Source organism: Bufo gargarizans, chromosome 2 (assembly GCF_014858855.1).
Source record: "Bufo gargarizans isolate SCDJY-AF-19 chromosome 2, ASM1485885v1, whole genome shotgun sequence".
Classification (NCBI taxonomy): domain Eukaryota; kingdom Metazoa; phylum Chordata; class Amphibia; order Anura; family Bufonidae; genus Bufo; species Bufo gargarizans.
This window is the reverse complement of record NC_058081.1, coordinates 66,452,769-66,469,817: the sequence shown is the minus strand read 5'-3', so window position 1 is coordinate 66,469,817 and position 17,049 is coordinate 66,452,769. Positions and strand designations below refer to the sequence as shown.

Below are 17,049 nucleotides of genomic sequence, written 5' to 3'. Positions count from 1 at the left end.
TGGGTATAATGGTGCTGGTAGGGAACAGGACGGGTTACAGTGTGGTGCTACTTGGAGAACCTGGTGGGTATTACCGTGGTACTAACAGGGAACCAGATAGGTATTGTAGTGGTTCTTAGCAAGGAACAGGATGAGCATTGGGTTGGTCCTGGCAGGAAACAGGATGAGTATTGTGCGGGTGCTTAGCAGGGGTACTGTGGTAGGTATAGTGTTGCTTAACAAGTGTAGTCTGTACTGTAGTATGGTTGCTATCAGCAGTGAGGATGGTTGGTGTAGTAGTGCTCTGCAGCCTCCTCACCTCTGCTCTACTCCACAGAACACTGCTCACCTGGACCAGTTTGAGCGCATTAAGACTCTGGGCACTGGCTCGTTTGGTCGCGTGATGCTCGTCAGACACAAGGAGAACGGCCATCACTATGCCATGAAGATACTGGATAAGCAGAAGGTCAGTACAGTGTGCCAGTATCTGACACTTTGGGAGACCTTTATTAAGACCGGCGTTTTAGACACCGGACTTAATAAATCCCTGCGCTGGCGGTGGATCCACCAAAGTTATGAAGAGGCGCCGGCTCCACTTCTAAATGTAAGACAGCTTCCTGCTGGCCCGACCCCTTCTCCGCCAATGCCACGCCCACTTTTTCAGACCTGCCGTGAGCGGGGAGAAGTCGCAGTTTGCACGGCAAATGATCTTTGCGCCGCAATCTGCGCCAGAAATATGCCTAATTTAGGTGTATTTCTGTTTTATAAATTAAACCCCCCCCCCCCCCCCCTCCTTTTGCTCACGGTGCCCCCTTCTCGGTAGAGGCTGACATGCTGCGGGTCATGTGCTTTCTGCTTTGTGGCTATCCTGCCATCTTCATGCTCTGGCCATACAGGGATTGATTGTATCTGCTGATATCTTCCAGCGGAGGATTGGATTTTTACATAGGTTTTCCAATGTCATCCTTAAAGGGGGTATTCCCACAGGATATGCCATGAATGTCTGATAGGTGTGGTTCCCACCTCTGTGTCAAGAATGGGGCCCTGTCTCATGGCCGCTTGAATGGAGAGATGACCACATAACTGCCTTTTTCTCCATTCAGGTCTATGGGATTTCCAAAAATAGCTGAGTGAGCATGGTCTGCCATTTTCAGAACGCGTATAAAAGTTAAAGGGTTATTCTCATCTCAGACATTGATGGCATATCGCTAGAATGTGCTGTCTGTGTCAGGTACAGGTCCCGCCATCTCCAGAATGGGGCACACTGTGCTAGGGCGGCCATCCTCTATTCACCACTGTGGGGGTTCTGAATGTAGGCAAGTGCTGGCTTGGCTACTGCCGGCATTCCTATAGCGGTGAATGGAGAGGTAACCGTGCAGTTCGCTGTAGGCTCTCCGTTCCTCGCTATTGGACTTCCGAAAGTAGCAGAGCACGCTCGCCCAGCTATTTTTAGAACTCCCATAGCGGTAAGTGGAGAGCATACCGCACATGCGCAGTTTGTTCCCCTTCACCTTGAGGGAGCCCCGTTCAGAGATGACACCTAGCGATATGTTATCAATGTCTGCGATGGGCCAACCCCTTTTATGGAGAGATCTGCACCTGCTCCACAACACGGCGCCGCAAGATGAAGCCCCATTCTTGAGACACGACCGGGTCCCAGAGTCCAGACATTTATCGATATGCCTGTGTCATGAATACCTGTGTCATGCATTGCCCCCTACGGGCCATAAATCATGAAATAAGTCTCCCCTAACGAGGGGGTCGCAATTCACCCTTTTACTACCCATTTAAATTAATGAAATGAGTGGAGCCCCATTCATTTTATTACAGAGATTAGGACACATTTGTGGTCCCCCCCCCCCCCCCCACCTTCTCATGATTGGGATGGGGGGGTCTAAAAAATAAAAACAACCATTAAGGAACGATCGTTGGGTATTGAGATTTCATGCCCATTCATAGAGGGCGTCCATAAATGCCCGTGCTTCCAGCCCATTGGGGTTACTGCCCTGCACCGGCTCCACTAGCACTACAAGGGTGGAAAAAATGCGTATAGCAGCACAACGAAAAATTAAAGTCTTATCTTGTGGTGGTGCCAGCCGTGTTGGGAGCCAGTCAGAAGTTCCCCCTTGGATGCGTCATATAGAAGAAACCGCAGCACTCTCCTGTCTTCAATTCAGTGGAATTTATTTCACCAGCAAAAAAAACTACAAGGGTGGAGACGTGGCAGGACATTTCCTTCCAACAGTTGTGTATGAGTAGAATTTTCATCACATCCAACAGGATGAAACCAGTAAGTTACATAATATAACGTCCGTGGGTACGCGGGTTCTGCTCATGCAATGGCAGAAATAAACTGCCCAGGAGATGGCGCCATATTTCAATAAAAAATTCTCATTACTGCACTTGTCGCCCACGGGATAGGGAATAAAAATGTATGATCGCTTGGGCGTCCAAATGAACACTACAACATGGGTCCACCTTCTGTATGGTGGGAGTCCCAGTGGTTGGTCCTATGCATAGGTGATACATACTGTTTGTACGCCATTCCTTTTATTACCAGATACCTGGTGTACCTTTTTAAGGGCACTTTTTGGCGCTTCACTGCAGACAAGTGGAAAGTGGTGAGGAAAGTTTCCTGCTGCAGCAGTGGGGTAACAGAGAGCACCCTCCACCGATCAAAGCACTTAAATGCCACAGTAAACATTGACTGCAACACCAAAGGGGGTTAAATGGTCAGGACTGGAGGTATCTCGCTGGCTGTATAATACGGCCAGGACCCACAAGTGATGCCATGGGCACCACCCCCTGTGCTCGTACCATTACTATAACGTACTAGTAAGTCTGTCAGCAAGGAACGTTGGGTCTCCATGATGTACATGTACATAGTGGTTCTTGTGGAGCTGGGATTGTGAAGTTGCTAGGTGAGCTATTGGGACCTACAAGCCGTTCTCCTCCCCCACTGCCAGGAGCATAGTGTGACTTTGTGATGTATTAGGGGTACTCTTACATTGTTCCTGAGGGTGCAGTACTCATTATTACCAAGCTGTACAGCAGTGCCTGCCTCCTGTCATAAATCATAACGCTCTGCTTTTTTCCTGTCAGGTGGTGAAGTTGAAGCAGATTGAGCACACGCTGAACGAGAAGCGCATCCTACAGGCTGTTAACTTCCCTTTTCTTGTCCGCTTGGAGTATTCATTTAAGGTGATTGTTGTGACCTCATCATTTGACATTTTTAACTCCATAATCCTCTGTCAAGGTCCCGCAACTCTACTATGCACGAACTGTGGGGGTTTTCTGCCTCCGTGTCCTCCCTGGTCTCGTCCTTGCTCCTCTCTGTCCCCCTTTGTCTCTTCCTTGTTCTTTTGTGTCCCCCCTCTTCTTTTCTTTGCTTCTCTGTGTTCTCGTCGTATCTTCCTTACTTATGTGCCCTCCTCGTCTCTTCCTTGCTCCTCTGTGTCCCCCCTCATCTCTTCCATACTGCATGCTCCTATTCCATACTGCATATACCTTGCTCCTCTCTGTCCTCCCTCGCCTCTTCCTTGCTGCTCCTCTCTGTCCTCCCTCGCCTCTTCCTTGCTGCTCCACTCTGTCCTCCCCCGTCTCTTCCTTGCTGCTCCTCTGTCCCCCCTCGTCCCTTCCTTGCTGCTCCTCTCTGTTCTCCCTCGTCTCTTCCTTGCTGCTCCTCTGTCCCCCCTCGTCCCTTCCTTGCTGCTCCTCTCTGTTCTCCCTCGTCTCTTCCTTGCTGCTCCTCTCTGTTCTCCCTCGTCTCTTCCTTGCTGCTCCTCTGTCCTCCCTCGTCTCTTCCTTGCTGCTCCACTCTGTCCTCCCTCGTCTCTTCCTTGCTGCTCCACTCTGTCCTCCCCGTCTCTTCCTTGCTGCTCCTCTGTCCCCCCTCGTCCCTTCCTTGCTGCTCCTCTCTGTTCTCCCTCGTCTCTTCCTTGCTGCTCCTCTTTGTTCTCCCTCGTCTCTTCCTTGCTGCTACTCTGTCCTCCCTCGTCTCTTCCTTGCTGCTCCTCTGTCCCCCCTCGTCTCTTCCTTGCTGCTCCACTCTGTCCTGCCCCGTCTCTGTTGCCACCTTATAACCAATCTACACTATTATCCTTTGCCTCTATCTAATGCTATGTTTGTGGGTACAATTATTTTGGTGCCACCTTTTAACCTCTTGCGCTTCTCTTCTCAGGACAACACTAATCTGTACATGGTGATGGAGTATGTAGCAGGGGGTGAGATGTTCTCTCACCTGCGTAGGATCGGCCGCTTCAGGTAGTGTGTGTGGATCTTGCTGCATGGGGTCACTTATTTTCCTTCTGTTGCGCTCAGTAATTTCTGAACGTTTTTTTGTTTGTTTTTGTCTTGCAGTGAACCTCACGCCCGCTTCTACGCGTCCCAGATTGTATTAACCTTTGAATACCTGCACTCCCTTGATCTTATATACAGAGACCTGAAACCAGAGAATCTGCTTATAGACCAGCAAGGCTACATACAGGTACCGTATGCCATACTGCGTATACCTTGTGTCATCAGCGGGAATAAGGTGGTTCTTGAAGCTGAAAACGGCGTCCTGATCTTTTTCTCCTAGGTGACAGATTTTGGCTTTGCCAAAAGAGTAAAGGGAAGAACTTGGACTCTGTGTGGGACCCCAGAGTACCTGGCCCCTGAAATAATCCTTAGCAAGGTGAGTAGAAAATTCCAGCACATGGTTTTTATTCTATGCATAATTCGCCTTCCTTCTGCTTAGAAGTACAAGTGTTCCTGAATCCCGTAGACCAGGAGTAGGCAGCTTTCAGCACTCCAGCTGTTGTGAAACTACAACTCCCAGCATGTATGCTTGCTCTGCTCCTCTCTGAACTCGCACAGAAATGAATGGAGCTTGTTGGGAATTGTAGTTTCACAACAGATGGAGTGCTGAAGGTTGCTGACCCCAGCCAAAGACTATGAACATCTGCGAGGTCTGCAAGGATATTTCTGAAAGTGCCTGCAGATCGCGCCGGAACAGGAAGCCTGTTGTCAGCAACAGTCACACACCCCATAGATAAGGCAGAGATGTCTATTTAACGTCCCTTCCTTCCCCATCACTGTATGTACAGTGCTTGACAAGTACTGAATTATACAGAATCGGGGGAGCCTCAGTGCCGCTTCCTGCTGTGCTCCTAACTATCCCAGATCAGCTCTGCAGTGCTGGTCAGTGTAATGTCTGCCCCCACAGAAATAAGCAATGACATTTAATGTTAAATGCCCCCAAAGGTCTTGTATAACCTTAATAGTGGGAAAAAATTGTAAAATAAAAATACAAGCCCTGCCCGTGGTATTTATATAAACTATATATCCCCTATATCAAAATGACTGTCACAGAATGGGAGCATAATTTAATTTTTTTTTATTTTAGGTGCACTTTGTACTGTTTAAAGAAAAAACTGAGTAATGTTAAAAATCATTCCTCCCTTCCTTTTATTAACCCCTTCAGGACCTTGCCATTTTTCACCTTTAATGAGGATCTTTCATGGGTCCAGACATTATAAAATAAGTAGCATATTATGTAAGGCATATAGCGCTTACTATTTTTCCTGGGTGCCGCTCCGTTCGCCTGCTGTGCCCCTGTTAAATTCTCCCGCCTGGTATGCTACTTAATAGCATCGGTACAGGGAGGAGGAGACACAAGGGTTTCTAAATAGGCGTCTCCTTCTCCCTGTCTGTAGCGCGGTGCAATCACAAAGGAGAGCATCGCAGCCTGGGAGAAGGTTCTTTTTTTTTTTTTTTTTTTTCTTTTCCTCCCTGGCTTTGACGCTCACCTTTGTGATTGGACCGCGCTCTATATTACACTTTTTGTAAGGTAAGCTGTTTTGGCACCATTTTTATTTTTAGTTTTTTTTTTACAATGTTCATCTGACAGGTTCTATAGATCATGTGGTATTTTTATAGAGCAGGTTGTTACGGACATGACAATACTAAATATGACAACTTTTTGGGGTTGTCTGTTTCAGTTTTACATAATAAAGCATTTTTTAAAAAATTATTTTTTAGTGTCTCCATATTATGAAAGCCATTTTTTTTTTTTTTATTTGGGGGGGGGGCTGTCTTATGTAGGGTCTCTTTTTTTTTTTTTTTTTTTTTTTTTTTTTTGCGGTATGAGGTGATTGGTACTATTTTGGCGGCCATACGCCTTTTTGATTGCTTGGTGTTGCACTTTTTGTGATGTAAGGTGACAAAAAAAAAATGGTTGTTTTAGCACAGTTTTTATTTTTTTTTTTACGGCGTTCAGGTGAGGGGGTGGATAAAGTAACGTTTTTATAGAGCCAGTCGTTACAGATGTGGCAATACCCAATGTCTTTTTATTTTATTTATTTTTTACAATTTTATGTTTTATTTGGGGAATTTTTATTTATTTTTTACTTGAAACTTTTTTTTTTTTATTATTAAAAAAAAAAATATATGTATTCTCCGCAAACTTTCTGCATGTCTCGGCCTCGGCTTTGACCGTGGCATACAAGGGGTTAATACGCTATGCAGCAGGGACCCGGCTGTCAGTGACTGCCGGGTCCGGGCTGCTGATCGGGCAGGCGCAGTTCCTGCACCCGCCCAATTAGCCAGCTGTACATGTCGCAGGTCCTTAAGTCACGTCAAGCTGTGATGTACATATACGGCAAGGGTCCTTAAGGGGTTAAAGGGATTGTTCCATCTCGCCATTTTATTGGGACAACCCCTTTAATACATCTTCTCATGTATAAAAGAAATAAAACACTAAAAACTGAAATAAAAATGGCATAAAATAAAACCCCATGTATCACCGGAAAAAAAAAAGGGGGGGTTATCCAGGAATTTGATATTGACGGCCTATGATCAGGATAGGTCATCAGTATCAGATCAGCGGTGTCTGAATCCCAGGACCCCCACAGATCAGCTGTGCGGCCCTCCGCAGCTCACCAAGCACAGCGCCGTACGGACGATATTGGCCGTGCTTGGTATGGCACTTGAACGTGACTGAGCTGCGTCTAGGCCACAAGACTGATGTGCGATGACATCACTGACCTAGAAACCTGACCTCATGGAGAGCCAAGGCCTCTTCGAACAGCTCATCATCATCTTACTTCCTGGATCCCCGCCCATCTGATATTGATGACCTGTCCTGAGGAAACGCCATCAATCAAATTCCCAGAAATTCCCTTTAAATAACCAAATAGTAAAAAAAAGTATGGATTTTGAAGCAGGAACAAAAAAAGTCAGCGCAAGATGCTCCAGTCTTGAACTGGTTAACGCTTGCCCATTAGGATAACCTTTTGCTTGAAGGAATTGTATGGGATTAGAGACAAAAAGCCTGCGTTTTCTTTTTCCACAAATGGCGCCATTCTTTCCCACGGTTTGTATCTGGAATTGCAGCTCAGAGGATGGTTCAGTTTGTAAGGGAAAAAAAAGCCGACCCTTGTTTGAGCCCGTTCACACTGCCAGATAGTGTGTGTGTGTGTGTGTGTGTGTAAATGCGAGATGATATCGCATACTTTGTACATTTAGGTGATGCAATCATCATAGCGCATGGGGACGAATGATTGTTAAAACTGTCGTTCGACCCTTATATTGGCAGCAGCTTTTTTTTTGCCTACGTAGAAGAACTGATCAGATGACAGACTAGCATTTGATCACTTGTTGGCGGATTTCTGGGCATTTTTACACAGGGCAATAATCGGTAAGAAGCGTTTACCACTTTTTGTATGCATGAGTTCCAAAAAGGAGCAAAGTTAAAGGGCTGTCCAGCAGGGGGCGATCATTATCCAGGCAGGAGACTGTACGGCGTCGTCTTACCTTTCTTCAAGTGCTGCTGCAATAATTCCTTTTTTTTTTTTTTTTAAAGGGAAACTAGGTCACTCATCTTCTATTTTATTTATTTTTTTCCTGCATTTTGGATTTTATTCCCTATCCATTTTTTATTATGTATTTTATTCATTTATATAGCGCCATCATATTCGTCAGCGCTGTCCCTTTGGGCCTGACAATCTCAATTTCATATAAGCCTATCGTGTTCAGAGGGCGGGAGAAAATAGCCGTTCAAGGAGGAAGCTCGCGAGAACATTGAGAGATTATTCAAAGTCCATGCAGATGTTGTCCATGGCTGGATTCGAATTCAGGGCTGCAAGGTTGACAATATGTTCATTCGTTGGCTTGTTTGTGCGCTTATATTTTTATCCGTCGATATCGTGATCCCTGTCCTCTCGGATTTGGGGTGACCCATAACCGTGTTGATATCTGTGGTCTATTTTGGTGGATTAAGTGATGGACATGATGAAGGACGGTCTCCTCAGATCGTTCTTCAAGGAACCAACTAGTTCTGGGGTTCTTAGTCTTTACAGAGGGCAACGAGGACTTCTCATGAATAAGCAGCTGCAGTGTCTCAAGAGGTACCATGCAGCTTCATAAACCAAAATTATACAGAAGCTAAGCTTAGAATTATAAGGGGTGAAACTGAAATAATATCTTTATGGTCTGAATGTTTAAAATGAGTTACTCAATTTTTTATAATTATTTATTTTTATTTTTTTGTATAAAAAGAAAAAAAAAAAAAAGTCCATGACCGCCTGCTTATACTTTGTATGCAGCTGACTGCATCCAGTACCTTGTGTGTACTGCCCTCTAGTGGTCGTCAGGGTGGTGGTGCCTTTGCCTGGAAAATGAGAGAATGCTGTGCTAGCACACCATACAATAATTTTTCTCTTCCATGTTTCCTAGGGGTACAATAAAGCCGTGGACTGGTGGGCTCTTGGGGTCCTGATTTATGAAATGGCCGCCGGTTATCCTCCATTCTTTGCTGACCAGCCCATTCAGATCTATGAAAAGATTGTATCTGGGAAGGTGAGTGTCCAGGGTCATCTTTTCATGGTAATTTTTTATTTATTTATTTTGCTCCTTTTCCCACCTAACTACTTAGGCGTGACAGATTGTGGTATCGGGACATATCAGGTTGTCAGAGGTCCATCCTACCTCGTCGGGGAGCGGGGCCTCCAGCTTTACCATGCAGTTTCTGAACTTGTACCAGATCTGTGTGTTGTAGCCGATGAGGGATCTGAGGGGGTTGGTAAGAAACCTGGTGGTTTTGTTTACAAGCAGCTGATTGGTTGTCTGTAATGCAGCTGCTGATTGGTGCATCAGGTCATGCTGGGATTTCTTGCTTTGCATGAGACGGACAGCTGCTTCTTTCAGTGTTTGGGCGGAGAGCTGTTCACATGACTGCTGAGTGAGTGAAATTTGTGGGCGGAGAGTAGTTCCCATAGACATTTTGGGATAATGTCTGGTGTTTTCAAAGCATTGTTTTCTAAGGGGGGGGGGGGATTTAAAGAGGTAATCCCTTGACAAACCCTTATTGCCTACCTACAGCATAAGGGGTAAGTGTCTGATCAGTGGGAGTCCAGCTGCTGGGGCCCCTGTTAGTCACGAGAACAAGGGCCCCATTTGAATGAACTGTTAGTTCGTTCAATTCTATGGGGCTGCTGGAGATGGCCAAGCGCTTGTACTCTGCTGTCCCTGGCAGTCCCATATAGTTAAATGGAGCAACACAAACATGAATGACCGCCGTTCTATTAAAACAACGGCGTACAGGGCCCCATTCTCGTAATTTGCAGGAGCCACAGTGGTCGGAACCACACCGATTGGACAATTATCCCCTACCTGTGGATAGAGGAAAACTTGGATCTTTGAGAGTAGTAGTTTTGCGGGGTGAAGCAGTGGCACTCCTGGTAGCAGGAAATGTGTCTGAGATGACCTTTAGGCTTTTGGGCCTAAGGAAGATGTAGGGTCTCGCCAATAAAGTATCTCCTGTTGGCAGAGTATAGGTTATTCACCAGTAGTCATAGTCACATGGTTGATAAGGTTTACAAAACCATAAATATATCAACTTCAACCTATAATCCCACTATTATGTCAGATAAACCCCTGTGAGGCCCATACTAGAGGGGGAAAAATTCCTGCTAGTGCAGTGCCCACAGTCTGAAATAAGTTTTTACATTCAGGCAATACATCCAGGCCCCTCTTGAACTCTTTTAGTGAGTCCACCGTCACCACCTCCTCAGGCAGAGAGTTCCATAGTCTCACTGCTCTTATGCTAGAGAATCCCGTCTATAATGATGAAGACACCTTCTTTCCTCACGACCTAGAGGGATGTCCCCTTATGTTTACAGGCCTCAGTGAAAACCACCTACTGTCTTACCTACCTTGGTCACCCTCCTGTAGTTCAGCTATGTCCTTCTTTTACACAGGTGGCCAGTACTGCACACCATGTGTGGTCTGACTAGTGATTTGTATAGAGCAGGGATGGCCAACCTGCGGCTCTCCAGCTGCTGTAAAACTACAACTCCCACCATGCCCTGCTGTAGGCTGATAGCTGAAGGCAGTCTGGGGATGCTGGGAGTTGTAGTTTTGCAACAGCTAGAGAGCCTCAGGTTGGCCACCCCTGGTATAGAGGCAGAACTACTTTGTTCTTCACCTGGTTGTGATCGACGATCGCATAGTACGATAATGTATTCCAGCTACCAAAGTGTCAAACAGTGACAAGCGCAAATAACACAGCAGCTTCATTTTTTTCTGTTTTCTGTAGCTTTTGTAGATATATATTTTATTTAAACCTTCTAACTCTTTGCTGACCTCACGTTCACAGGTCCGTTTCCCCTCACACTTCAGTTCTGATCTGAAGGATCTTCTAAGAAACCTCTTGCAGGTTGACCTTACTAAGAGATTTGGAAACCTTAAGAACGGCGTGACAGACATCAAGGGTCATAAATGGTTCAGCACCACAGATTGGATCGCAGTCTATCAGAAGAAGGTACTGACCGTCATCATAAATGGTTTATAGGTCCATGTAATCATGTAGCACATTCCAAAATCAGAAGCGCAATGGAAGCCGGGTAAAGAAAGGCCTCCGCTACTGAAAACTTAAATGGGTTTTTCACTGCTTTGTATTCCTGCAGGATTCCTTATCGCCTTTTTGTCGTCGTGTTGGTTTGCCTGCTGGTTTACACATTGGCATGATGATGTCACATGGGTAGGCCAATCACAGCCTGCTTGGTGAGGTCATTGTGAATTTAAACATGTCATTGTAGTAGGCTGTGATTGGATGTCCCACCCTGTGCCTGGGGTACATCAGCTCATACAGAACTTCAGGTGAATGAGAATGAACTGCAGTATCAGGTGCAGCCGCATATACGAAAAAGCTTACGTGTCTGGCACAACTGTGGGGAAGGGATCAGACCCCCACTGATCGCTTTGATGGCCATAGGTCAATAATGTAAGATCCTGAAGAACCCTTTTAAAGCTACTCTTCGGTTCCCCACTATAATTTGACATTGTAGCTTCCTTAGGGTATTACATACCTATATTTTCTGCATCTCCAATGCCTTTCTTTTTTTCGGGCCTCTGTTGTGCCAAGTATTATGGCCGATGGAGCACTCGGACTACCATGGTGTGCAGCAGGGCATGACGCTGATGACGTCAGTGCTGTGCTCAGCCTGAAGAGCACAGAAGTAAACCTGAAGATTGTAAATGTGCTTCACGTACACTGTGCGCATTCAGGGGATACCAGGATATTTAAAGAGTGGGCGGTGAGAAACACAATCTTTTGAGGAGTCTCGCTATCCACTTTGCTCTTACCTGCCCCGTTCCATCCACCATCTTTGCTCCATGCAGCAATCTTTTGAGGGGCTACTGCAAGTAAAAAACAAAGGGCAGAGATTTTTTATAGCTGTACACACCATCCCTTCTCTCTGTTTTGGACCCAGATCCTGGAGGGTCACCTTAACTGGATCTAGGGTTGGACGATATAAAAAATATTCAGACGATAATGATATAAAAAAAATGTATTGCGATAAATACCCGTTTAAAAGAAAAAAATACAAGGAGACGTTATACTGTATGGGGGGCAGCCACAAGGAGACGTAATACTGTATGGGGGGCAGCCACAAGGAGACGTAATACTGTATGGGGGGGCAGCCACAAGGAGACGTTATACTGTATGGGGGGGCAGCCACAAGGAGACGTTATACTGTATGGGGGGGCAGCCACAAGGAGACGTTATACTGTATGGGGGGGCAGCCACAAGGAGACGTTATACTGTATGGGGGGGCAGCCACAAGGAGACGTTATACTGTATGGGGGGGCAGCCACAAGGAGACGTTATACTGTATGGGGGGGCAGCCACAAGGAGACGTTATACTGTATGGGGGGGCAGCCACAAGGAGACGTTATACTGTATGGGGGGGCAGCCACAAGGAGACGTTATACTGTATGGGGGGGCAGCCACAAGGAGACGTTATACTGTATGGGGGGGCAGCCACAAGGAGACGTTATACTGTATGGGGGGGCAGCCACAAGGAGACGTTATACTGTATGGGGGGGCAGCCACAAGGAGACGTTATACTGTATGGGGGGGCAGCCACAAGGAGACGTTATACTGTATGGGGGGGCAGCCACAAGGAGACGTTATACTGTATGGGGGGGCAGCCACAAGGAGACATTGTCAGTGCTCCAGACAAAAAAAAAAAAATTACCAGGACCCACTGGCTCCTAAACTAAAAAATTTAGGAGCCAAATTTCATTTTTTAGTCGCCAAATTTAAAATGCATATAACTTTAAAAAAAAGGACTTTGAGAAGATGAGACGCAGGTCACAGTCGTGAGCCAGCACTACGTATAGGAGAAAACCACATAGCTCTCACATCCAGGGACATCTTCTGGGGGACAAGGTGACTAAAAATGGCGAATTGCGTGGTTTAGAGTTTATTTTTCTGTTACGGCCTTCACCGAGCGGAAATATTTTATAATATTTTAATAGCTCACACTTTTTGGGACGTGGCGTTATGTAATATGTTTATTCTTTATTGTTTGTAAATTTTATATGTAAAACTGGGAAGGGGGCCATTTAAAGGGAACCTGTCACCGGGATTTTGGGTATAGAGCTGAGGACATGGGTTGCTAGATGGCCACTAGCACATCTGCAATACCCAGTCCCCATAGCTCTGTGTGCTTTTATTGTGTAAAAAAAGCGATTTAATACATTTGCAAATTAACCTGAGATGAGTCCTGTACGTGAGAAGAGTCAGGGACAGGACTCATCTCAGGTTAATTTGCATATGTATCAAATCGTTTTTTTGACACAATAAAAGCACACAGAGCTATGGGGACTGGGTATTGCGGATGTGCTAGCGGCCATCTAGCAACCCATGTCCTCAGCTCTATACACACAATCCCAGTGACAGGTTCCCTTTAAACTTTTAGTCTGAGCCCCAGCAGTGTAATCTGCCACTGCCACCAATGGAGGGGATGGGACCCTGTTGCCACCATATAACAATGCAGAGCTCAGAGCCAGGGAGAAAAAAAACCTCCCTCGCTCAGAGCTCTGATTGGACAGCGCTGCTGTCATGGAGACGGAGAGACACTGGCATCTCCTCCTCCTTGCTCTGAATGTTGAAAATACCGGGGGCCACAGCGGGTGAACGGAGCGGCGCCCAGGACTAATAGTAAGTGCACTTAGATCCCTGGGCGCCGCTCTATGCAGCCTGCTACTAAGTTCATATTCTTTGGACCTATGAAAGGTCCTCTTTAACTCCTTTATACAATTGTCTGCAGCGGTATCACAGACCCGGCCTCAATAACTGGGCATCCGATCTGTGGCACCTGAGGGGTTAATTGCCGCGTATCGCATGCCCTGTTATTGAGGCAGGGTGCCGGGTCTGTGATACCGCTGCCTATACTTATGGTTTACATTCATTGGTGGCGCAGTGGCGACAGCTCCTCCCCTCCTCCTCCCTGCTATCTCCCCATTAGTGGTAGAGGCGGCCGCGTCACAGTGGAGAGGGAGGGACTCCTTCCTTCTCCACTGTGCTACTGAAGAGAACTTAGGCTGCGCGGGATCGCGGAGGTACAGTCGCAAATGGCGACAAGACTAAAAAGTCTTGTCGCCATCTGCAAATTTTAAGGCGCATTGGCGACCGTTTTGGTCGCCATCTAGAGCCCTGAACGAGGGCAGCCGCGGACTCTGTTTTTAAAGGCGAGGACGTCACGAAATATACAGCGGTATTTAGGAAACTGCGATATCGCCATATCGCCGTTTTTTTTCATACTGCGGTATATCGTGATACCGGTATATCGCCCAACCCTAACTGGATCTACCCAAACATCCCTTGAATGTTGTATATTTTAATATGTGAATGTGAGACCTCATTCTTCACTGAACTGATTCTTCTTTGTGTCTCAGGTGGAGGCTCCCTTCATACCGAAGTGCAAAGGCCCAGGTGACACCAGTAATTTCGATGATTACGAAGAGGAGGAAATCAGAGTCTCCATTACAGATAAGTGCGCCAAAGAATTCTCTGAGTTCTGAAGAGCGCGTTGAGAGGAGGAACCATTACCCAAGACCTCCTGAGATCAAGCGTGACCGATGGAGAGAACGCCGTTGACTGGCACACAAACTTCTCCTTCCCTTTCACACTTTCCAACTCTCTAGCTTTTATTAGTGGTGCAGAATCGACTTGGCGGCCATCTTATTTTATCCTGGATCTGGTGGTGCTGGTTTCGATTGGTCCTGGAGATTCTCCCCAGTCTCTGTCATCCCCACTTCCCTCACACTTTTGCTTCTCTCCTTGACAGATCAGAGGGGCCAAGAAAGTTATTTAAATGTGACTGGTTCCTCTAGGGTGGAGTCAGAACCTTAGGGGCATGGCCTGTATCCTTCAGGATGTGGCCTATGTTATTTTTTTTTTGTTTGTTTTTTTGTTTTGTTTATTATTTTTTTTTAACTATTTTCATCCGAAGAGCTTGGCTACTGGTTTTTAATCCTTTAGTTTACATAGTGTATAAATATTGAACTGTTTTAATCTGAATTCTCTTCCCTGCCAATCACTGTCCTGTTACCCGGCTTTCCTTGTTCTAGAATGACTTTTAAACTGAAGTGCCAGTTTTTACCCCTTCCCTTACCTCACACTACCGTTTAGTTCACATACCCACGTTTTTGCCTCTGGTCAACCCTCTTTTCTCGCTAGTATCATTGGGGGACACACCCTCTTATCCCATCATTAAAGCCATAACCTTCTTCTGGTAGGTAGGTAGGTCCAATCGTATATTTATTGGCTGCCTCCTGTCTACTTTAATCTAGTGTGGAAGGAGTGGTGGTGGTGGTTATAGGTGATGAACTTCTCACTCGCTTTGCTGGTCCGGATAAATTTATTATTATTTTTTTTTTTTTATGCAGCTGGCCGTTACTGTGTGTTTGTTTGGGGGACTTTGGTTCATCTACATTATACAGAGAGAACTTGCTTCCTACTTGCCACGATAGTGGACCGAAGGCAATAAGGCCCTATGTTTGTCGTTAGCACGAGCCGCCTGGTTGTCATCTGTTTTGGTGACCTGCTTACAGTTGACACAGGTATTGAGAGATTTTAGGCTATTACTCTTTGAAATTCACACGCCATCAACTTTTATTAGGCTACTTTAGTCTGTGGACACGGAGCCTAGACAACATGGCCTTCGAGGGCCCAGATAATACAAGGGTGCTTCAACTATACACTAGGTCTAAGCATTGTTGTCAGCTACTCTCTGCTATGAGTGTTAGGCCAAGAGTTGAGTCTGAATGTGCTCCGTCCTGTTACATACCTTACATGGTTCTTGATTTTGTTATTAAGGAGACCGCCTTGGTGACGGTCCCGCCAATCCATCACACACTAGCGGTACAGTCTTAGATGTTACCCACAATAATGTAGTGGACATAGTTACATGTTTGCCATGCGTAGGTCACCTTTTAGTGAGAAAATCACAGTGTATGTATTTATTTTTTATCTTATCTATGGACTTTTTGTCCCGGAGCGTTCATACAGGACGCTATATCCTTCATGAACCTGACTGCTTGTTCCTCAGCTCTCTCCTTCCAAATCAACGTCTGAAGGGGTTGTACAAGAATAGAAAAACGTGTCTGCTTTCGTCCAGAAACAGCACCACCCTTGTTCATGAGTTGTGTCCGGTATTGCACTCGACAAAAGCTGAGCTGCAATACCAGACACATAGCCCATGGATGCAGGTGGTGTGGTTTATGGTGGAAAGCAGCCATGTTTTTCTAATCTCTTACAACCTCTTTAAATAAGCTCAGAGACTTAAGGAGAAAGGGTTCAGTTTTGGATTTGGGGACCCTGCAGCTAGAAACCGACTTAAAGACTCCCGTCTACAAGAGTATTCTATAATCAAATGCCAAATCTTGACATGTTCAATGGATCATCTCTGGTTCTCCTCATGCCCAGTAGACTAGGGATTTGGGTCAGTAGTTGGCACCAAAGTTTGAGGCACAACTATTATTATTTTTTATTCTCCAGCATGAAGTTGGTTGAGACCTGAATGTTCGGCCGCTCCTTTTTCAACCTGTTACATTATGGCAAATGAATGGGGGTTTGGCTTGGGAGCAGTCATTGATGTTGAGGGAAGTGGGATAATTTGGGGGCAGATCTGTGAATTTCTATTGCGTTTTCACTTAAATAAATTCTATATATATATATAAATATATATATACACACACACATTCACTTCTTACATGTGTTATACTGTAAACATTTGAGACAAAATTACCAATAAAGTTTTGTTTAAAAAAAAAAAATGCTCATTTTTATTGTCCATTTTTCTTGCAGTCCCTGGTCCTATTTCGGTTAAAGGGTTTCTACCACTTCGGTGTCACATATTTGGCTGTCAGACACTAGCGATCCGCTAGTGTCTGCTCTGGCCAACCATCCTAATATAATTGCTTTTGGGACGGTGGTTTGGCTAAAAAAACTTTTATTAATATGCTAATGAGCCTCTAGGTGCTATGGGGGCGTCATTAGCACCTAGAGGCTCCGTCTACCTTCAGAAACTGCCGCCGCCGAGCGCGTCCCTCCAGCCCGCCCATCTCCTCCTGAATGCGATCCTCGTATGTATTCTGCGCATGCGCAGTAAATGTCTGACAGCTTCCCTGCTCAGACATCTCCACTGCGCCTGTTCCTCGGAGCACTATGGCGTCATCGCGCAGGCGCAGTGGAGATGTCTGAGCAAGGAAGCGGTCAGACATTCACTGCGCATGCGC

The 17,049-nt window shown here is 45.9% G+C and overlaps 1 protein-coding gene across 4 annotated transcripts in view; it reads left to right on the top strand.

Annotated features, from left to right (window-relative positions):
• The window catches only part of LOC122927350 (cAMP-dependent protein kinase catalytic subunit alpha), a 41,950-nt gene extending 25,363 nt beyond the window's left edge, over nt 1-16,587 (top strand). For all 4 annotated transcript variants that reach the window (XM_044279118.1, XM_044279119.1, XM_044279117.1 and 1 more), the window contains 8 exons: nt 317-445; nt 3,082-3,180; nt 4,160-4,242; nt 4,339-4,465; nt 4,559-4,654; nt 8,695-8,817; nt 10,616-10,780; nt 14,206-16,587. In XM_044279118.1, coding sequence (XP_044135053.1) covers nt 317-445; nt 3,082-3,180; nt 4,160-4,242; nt 4,339-4,465; nt 4,559-4,654; nt 8,695-8,817; nt 10,616-10,780; nt 14,206-14,331 — 948 coding nt within the window. In that variant the 3' untranslated portion in view covers nt 14,332-16,587. The remainder of the gene's footprint in view (nt 1-316; nt 446-3,081; nt 3,181-4,159; nt 4,243-4,338; nt 4,466-4,558; nt 4,655-8,694; nt 8,818-10,615; nt 10,781-14,205) is intronic.
• The last annotated feature ends 462 nt before the right edge of the window (nt 16,588-17,049 follow it).